The 6,533-nt window shown below is 32.1% G+C and overlaps 2 protein-coding genes across 2 annotated transcripts; one reads left to right on the forward strand and one right to left on the reverse strand.

The window, feature by feature from the left end:
- Nucleotides 1–840: 840 nt before the first annotated feature.
- LOC124836745 (uncharacterized) lies at nucleotides 841–2,557 on the forward strand. Its single transcript, XM_088105749.1, has one exon. The coding sequence runs from the start codon at nucleotides 847–849 to the stop codon at nucleotides 2,389–2,391; it is 1,545 nt and encodes a 514-aa protein (XP_087961875.1). The 5' UTR covers nucleotides 841–846; the 3' UTR covers nucleotides 2,392–2,557.
- Nucleotides 2,558–3,311: 754 nt separating this feature from the next.
- On the reverse strand, nucleotides 3,312–5,388 carry ATOEP16-2 (Mitochondrial import inner membrane translocase subunit Tim17/Tim22/Tim23 family protein). Its single transcript, XM_047311984.2, has 7 exons — nucleotides 5,163–5,388; nucleotides 5,040–5,091; nucleotides 4,736–4,810; nucleotides 4,422–4,453; nucleotides 4,295–4,328; nucleotides 3,966–4,033; nucleotides 3,312–3,594 (listed from the first exon to the last, which is right to left on the reverse strand). The coding sequence occupies exons 1-7, from the start codon at nucleotides 5,298–5,300 to the stop codon at nucleotides 3,451–3,453; spliced, it is 543 nt and encodes a 180-aa protein (XP_047167940.1). The 5' UTR covers nucleotides 5,301–5,388; the 3' UTR covers nucleotides 3,312–3,450.
- Between the last annotated feature and the right edge of the window lie 1,145 nt (nucleotides 5,389–6,533).

Genomic DNA, 6,533 nt, shown 5'->3' on the forward strand with positions numbered 1-6,533 from the left:
AATTAAAAAATTAATTTTATTAATTTAATACATCTTTTTATAAATATGTAACTTTTAAAATCCAAAGCGGTCTCACTCAGGTAGGATGTAACAATGGCAACATTTCAACAGATAAAGTCAGATTTTAAGCTTCTACAATGTGTAAAGTATTTTACATTTTCAAAGACTTAATTAATTATTTAATCAAATAATTAAAAAATAAAATATTATTAGATTTTGAAGGAAGGTATAGTAAAAAATATGGATCTGTATTATTATTTGTGGAATTATTATTCGTAGAAGACTTCAATCATTATTTGTAGAAGCCTTCAATGATTGTTTCTCTTTCTCTTATTAGCAAATTTTTAGTTCATGAATCAACAAAGAACTTTACAACTCGTCAATTGAAAGTTTGTCTACTACACGAGCTTCTTTAATGGAGAAAACTACAAAATTGAAGTTAAATACGAACATTATGCCTAAAAATAAATTTATGCATTTAGGTTAGAGAATAATATTGATTTAATGGCTGACATGCGTAGTAGAAAGATGATTTCTTCAGCTTTTGTCTTTTCTTTTGTTTTTTCTTATAAAATGGTTATATTTAAAAAAAAAACTATAATTATAATTTATTTTAATTTTAAAAAATTATTTAAAGGGTGAATTTGTAAAACAAATATGACACAAAAAATGAGAATCTCTTTTAGCTATAGAGATATAGGTAGTTGACATTACTTATAAAAAAAATATTTTCAATTTGTGCTTATAAAAAAATAAAATTTAATAAATTTCAATTACCAATTCTACAAAATAAAATTTAATAAATTTCAGCATCACCTCCTCTTCCTCTTTTGTGTTAACCTAACAATGTCACTCCCAATAACAAAGTTAAGGTTCTGTATTTCTTTTTCCATTTCCAAGTTTTCTCCTTTTCTTCCAAACCCTTCTTCCTTCTCTTCCTTTCACTCTCAGCCTCCTTCAGTTGATGTTCATGTCGACGTCGTCTCCCAATTTCATCGCATGTTTCATATGCGCCCTGTTCCTCCCATCAACCAATTTCAGCAGATCTTGGGATCTCTTGCAAGGATGAAACACTATTCTACAACTATTTCTCTTTTTAAGCAAATGGAGCTCAAAGGAATTCAGAGTAATCTTGTCATTCTCAGCATCATCATCAATTGTTTGTGCCACTTAGGCCAAATGCCCTTCTCTTTCTCTATTCTTGCCAAGATTCTCAAACTGGGTTATCATCCAAATGTCATAACCTTAACTACTCTCATGAAAGGTCTCTGTCTTAATAGTGAGGTCAAGAAAGCACTTACCTTTCATGACAACGCAATAGCACAAGGATTTCGATTTAACCGAGTTACTTACGGGACTTTGATCAATGGCTTGTGCAACGTAGGAAAAACCGAAGCTGCCATCAAGTTGCTCAGAATAATAGAAGGCGGATTATGTAAGTCTGATGTGATAATGTACTCCACTATCATTGACTCTCTATTCAAAGATAATCTTGCAAAAGAGGCTTATGATTTGGTTATTAAAATGATATCAAATAACATCATGCCTGATGCTTGTACCTATAATATAATGATTGATGCTTTATGTAAGGAAGGAAAGATAAAAGAAGCTAAGAATGTGCTAAGTGTGATGGTGAAAGCTTGTGTGAAACCTACTAGTGTTACACTTAACATTTTAATGGATTGGTATTCCTTAGCTAACGAGATGAAAAGTGCTAAACACATATTTAATGTTATGACCCAAATTGGAGTGACTCCTACAGTTTACAGCTACAATATCATGATTAATGGATTATGTAAGAGTAAAAGAGTGGATGAGGCCATGAATCTCTTTCAGGAATTGCATAAGAGGAACATGGTTCCTAATGCAGTGACTTACACTACTCTTATAGATGGTTTATGCAAATCTGGAAGAATAAGTTATGTTTGGGATCTTATTGATGAGATGCATGATAGAAATCAACAACCAAATGAAATCACTTACACTTGCTTGATACATGCTTTCTGCAAAAACTGTCATCTAGACAAAGCATTTCAATTATTCAAAACAATGATGGAAAAGGGAATTCAGCCGAGTATGTACACCTGGAATATACTTATTGATGGAATGTGCAAAGGGGGAAGACTTGAGGAGGCACAAGAGACCTTTCAAGATCTTTTAATTAAAGGGTATCGTTTAAATGTATTTTGTTATAGTACTATGATCAATGGTCTTTGTAAAAAGGGTTTGATTGATGAGGCATTAATCTTATGGTCCAAAATGGAAGACAATGGTTGCTTACCTAATGCGGTAACTTTCGAAATAATGATCAGGGCTCTCTTTGAAAAGGATGAGATTGATAAAGCAGAGATATTTGTTCGTGAAATGATATTTAGAGGCTTGTTGACATGATAAAAGGTGAAACCTCATTTCTGTATTAAGTTACATTTGTGTAGTCCTACATAACGTACTTGAATGGTTGCTATATGTTGTATCTGTTTGATTGGAGAAGTGTGACCTTTCTGCAATTGATGCTTGTCTTGCTACATATTGGATGTGAAGAGTTGAAAATTTTTTATGTTGTGCTCTACATTTTCACTGCTTTAGAACTTCTGTGTGTGTTTTTTTTTTGTTTTTTTGCATTGCATTAATTGTCTGTCAAGACCAAAACCCTGTTCTACCTCCATAAATTCTAATGCCTTTTTGTTTTTCAATTTCATTTAACTTTCTAGAAGTTCTCTACCACTTAACGTAATTGAGGAAGTTTACTCTCATACTATATTACCTTATTGATATTGATATAACTCATTACAAGTTTTAAATTGTGTAAATAACCTTCAATCCTTTGAAAGAGAGGGCCCACAAGTGATTTACAGCTGTACAAGCTTTATGTCTCTTTATGAGACAAAAAGTATTTAAGTTCCCTGATTTGCATGTGTCTACGTCTTTCTGTACTCACAAAAGTATAAAATTTGTCATAAGAACATGGAAAATCAATGAAGGTATTTTTAGAAGACAGGAGCTGAATAGTTGATCAAAAGTTGAAGTAGAAAAATACATTTGAGTTTATCCAAAACAAATTGAAATTAGTGGATGGAGATGGGCATTACAATGTAGCTTCATTGACATTTTCCTGTTCACTTATAGGAATCAAAAGTCTTATTGAAAATTAATCAAATGCAATGGAAATCATCCACTAAATATTCTGCCCACAAAATTCAGGCATGATGTATTTAGTATTTAATTTTACATTTAAATGTTTTCTATGAATGTTTATTAAGGAGAAAAGTAGATTTACATAAGCAAGAAAAGAAAACAAAGCATTAAAATCATTTGACAAGAAATCCACAAGTGACAACTAAAATTGAAAAGGAAATACTTGCAAGTTCATCTTAAACATGTATTACTGTCACGTTCAGAAGCAAAGAAAAGGTAACTACTGTCTTAAGCCAACTCGAACAAGACAACCATTTAGAAAATCCCAGTGAGAAGATTAGCAGCAGTGGAGATAGCTGCTCCTGTGATAGCACATTGCACAATATGTTCATGGGTGGAATCATCCAATGTAAGGGCAAGGGTCGCCCCTGTGATTGCTCCTGCAACTGCGCTGTTTTTCTGCATCAAATACAATAAGTTATGACGTTATTATAGTTGTGCATGTTATATTATCAATATAGTGAACACTAGAAAGTGAAGTTAGATCACATAGCACTATGCTGAAAGCAATAGAAAAAGAAAAGGCAATAAAAAGTGAGACACAAAAGCAATTTTTGTCATTCACTGAAAATAGGGAGAGAATGAAAATTATAGAGTTGAAAATGATCCACAAGAATGGATCAAAATATCCCAAAAGTAGGTACTGTTTTTCCGGCAATGAGACAGATGTGCCGATCTGCCATACTGGTTAAATACTAAAGTATTGAAGTTGAGATGTGAAATATGAAACCAATTACTAAAAAGAAACCGAGAGAGAAAAAAGGTGCTACCCAGTCATGAGCTCCACGAGCTTCCTTCAACCCATAAGTGAGACCTGAATACAATCCTGCGGCCAATCCTGCATTCAAAACAATCTTTTAAGGTCCATCTGGCACTTAAATAGGGGAAAAAATCGTGCAATGCTGGCAAACTCATCGGAGTAAATAGAACAGATACAAGAGGGAAATAGAAAATATTGAAACCCAATCTGTCATTTGTAACTTTGGTGGCAAATCTAAGTTATTACTCAGCTTAAAGCATTCACTGTTTTTAGAAAATTCACATTTTAATATAACATAAGCAAATGGTATCCTGGTTAGGTAGAGGGAAATTTCAATACCCCATTGTAAGGACTCTTTGCCCGTGCTCATCACCTGAGGATTAGAGAAAAAAACAACAAAATTAACAGCAAGAAAAATCATACGGTATGTTCACTTGAGGTATATATTATATAAATAAAAACTCACCATGGCCTCAAGAGATTTGTTACTGGTCTCTCCTAAATGCACAAACAGAAAAGAACAAAAGATCAATACTCTGACAAATTAAAGCTTTCCACCGCACAGATATTCAGTACAACAATGTTAAGAAAGGGAAATAAAGAATTTGACAAAATTTATTTTCTTTTTTGTCTTTCGTTGTTGGGTTAATATATATTTTCAACTCCAATTCTTTGAAATATCCCTATTCCGGTGGACCCACACTTCATTTGAAAAAGAAAAAAAAAGCAAAATGCAATAGTTATTAAAACTCCACTGATAATGAATCTGGCATAATGTACCTCTAAGACCCGGCAACTGATTTTTCTTCGTATTTGAAACTTCTGCAGGCAAACCGCTGCTATTTGCCCCGTTACCTATGAGTATGCGTATCATGCACATCAATACGTTACCATTCTATAATATTATTTTTGTTTACAAATTGGATCACATTTACAAGAAAACAAGAAAGGAACTAATTGAAAAATAATTTACAAAGACGATACAAATCTTAAATCAAGATATATCCCATTCTTCGTATCATTTCCATAATGTAACAAAGATGGTTTACAATTACAACAGAAAGTGGAGGAGTGTCGGTTGCACCTTCAACAGCAGAGAAGAAAGCCTCGCGGGACACAGCTTGAACCGCTCCTATCTGAAAAAAAAAAGGATATTTGTACAGAGAAAAAGGAAGAAAGAGAAAGAAAAGGGTGTTGTGAGAAATACTCCAGCAGCTTTGACGAAGCTCTCAAGGATGCGGTTGAGAAGAGGGTGTCCAAGATCGAAGAGTCCTTTCTTGTCGAAGCTACAGAGCTCATCAAGAAGAGACCGAGTCTCCAAGTTACTGCTCGTGTTGAGGTTCATCTTAGCTAATATGATTCAAATGCTCTCTGATTCAATTCAGGAGTGGGAACGAAGAGAATGTTGGTAGTAATAGTAAGAGTGGGAGAGAGACGACGAAGTGAAAGAAAGAATAGAATGTAAGAAGAATAGGGGGTTGTAGGACACGTGTGTACACGTGGCTTGTGAGGCAACGAGAACGCGAAGACGGTGCCAACTCATTTGCAACAGATTTCACACTTCACTTATTCCACTACACTATTAATCAGAGGTTAATGATGCCTAAGACCCGTTCCCCTTCTGCACATTTTACAAATTCAACTCCCTAAATCCATTTTAGTGTTTCTTTATGTATTAAAAATACTTTACCTCATATATCCTGTCTAAAACTGTTCAAATTTTAAATATATTTCCAATAATTCATATTTAATAAATTTTAAGTTTTTCATTATATATTATTACGTTTATTATGCATATTCAGTATTCAAAATAACAATTTTTTTTAACTCACAAAACAATAACAATTACAGCCTATTTAAAAAAAATCCTTCAATAAATAGATACATTACGTTCATCATATATTAAATAAATAATAGTTTAAACTAAATACATTAATAGTGTGTTTAGTTTCTAGAAAAAGATTTCACATTTATTACGTAAAGTTGAAAAATAGCAGTTACAAGTTTGAAACCTCAAACATGATTTTTCAATTTCAGCAAGTTTTCAGATATACTAAAGAAGTTTATACATATTAAATATTCTTAAATAAATTGATGTTAACCTTAAATATAAATTATTTTGAAATGAAGACCGTAACCGTCAAGGACTATTTCTGTCGGTATTGGTTCCCTAATGTTATCCATTAGAATTTTTAGAGAATTTGAAGAGATTACTAAATTCAGAGTCTGCTGTCTAGAGGGTTCATGTCTGAATGTAAGTAGTTTAGTACATATTCTAATAATTTAAAATCAATTTTTCGCTATTCCAACTCTGAAAGATAGAAAAACCATGTCTAATATTCAATTTTATAATCTTAAGCTTGCATTTATCTAAACTAGATAATACATAAATTTGATAAATGAAAAATTAAAAACATCACTATGACGCGTCTTTTGTTACTTAATCTATCATTAGTTAAAATTTATTCAAAACTGGAAATATCGTGTATTAACAGAAAATAATAATTAACCATGATTTTTATTATAAGAAATAATGAATTTCAATAAAGTATTATAAAAATGTGTTTGTAGGATGAAT

This window comes from Vigna umbellata, chromosome 2 (assembly GCF_029865625.1).
Source record: "Vigna umbellata cultivar VRB3 chromosome 2, Vumbellata_1.0, whole genome shotgun sequence".
NCBI lineage: Eukaryota > Viridiplantae > Streptophyta > Magnoliopsida > Fabales > Fabaceae > Vigna > Vigna umbellata.

Excerpts from the sequence above, each read along its gene's own strand:
- ATOEP16-2 (XM_047311984.2), bottom strand. The coding sequence starts at position 5,300 with ATGAACCTCAACACGAGCAGTAACTTGGAGACTCGGTCTCTTCTTGAT. Across the intron at positions 4,329-4,421 it reads ACAAATCTCTTGAGGCCATG|GTGATGAGCACGGGCAAAGA; the intron begins GTGAGTTTTTAT and ends TCTAATCCTCAG. Across the intron at positions 3,595-3,965 it reads CTCGTGGAGCTCATGACTGG|AAAAACAGCGCAGTTGCAGG; the intron begins GTAGCACCTTTT and ends TATTTGATGCAG.
- LOC124836745 (XM_088105749.1), top strand. The coding sequence starts at position 847 with ATGTCACTCCCAATAACAAAGTTAAGGTTCTGTATTTCTTTTTCCATT.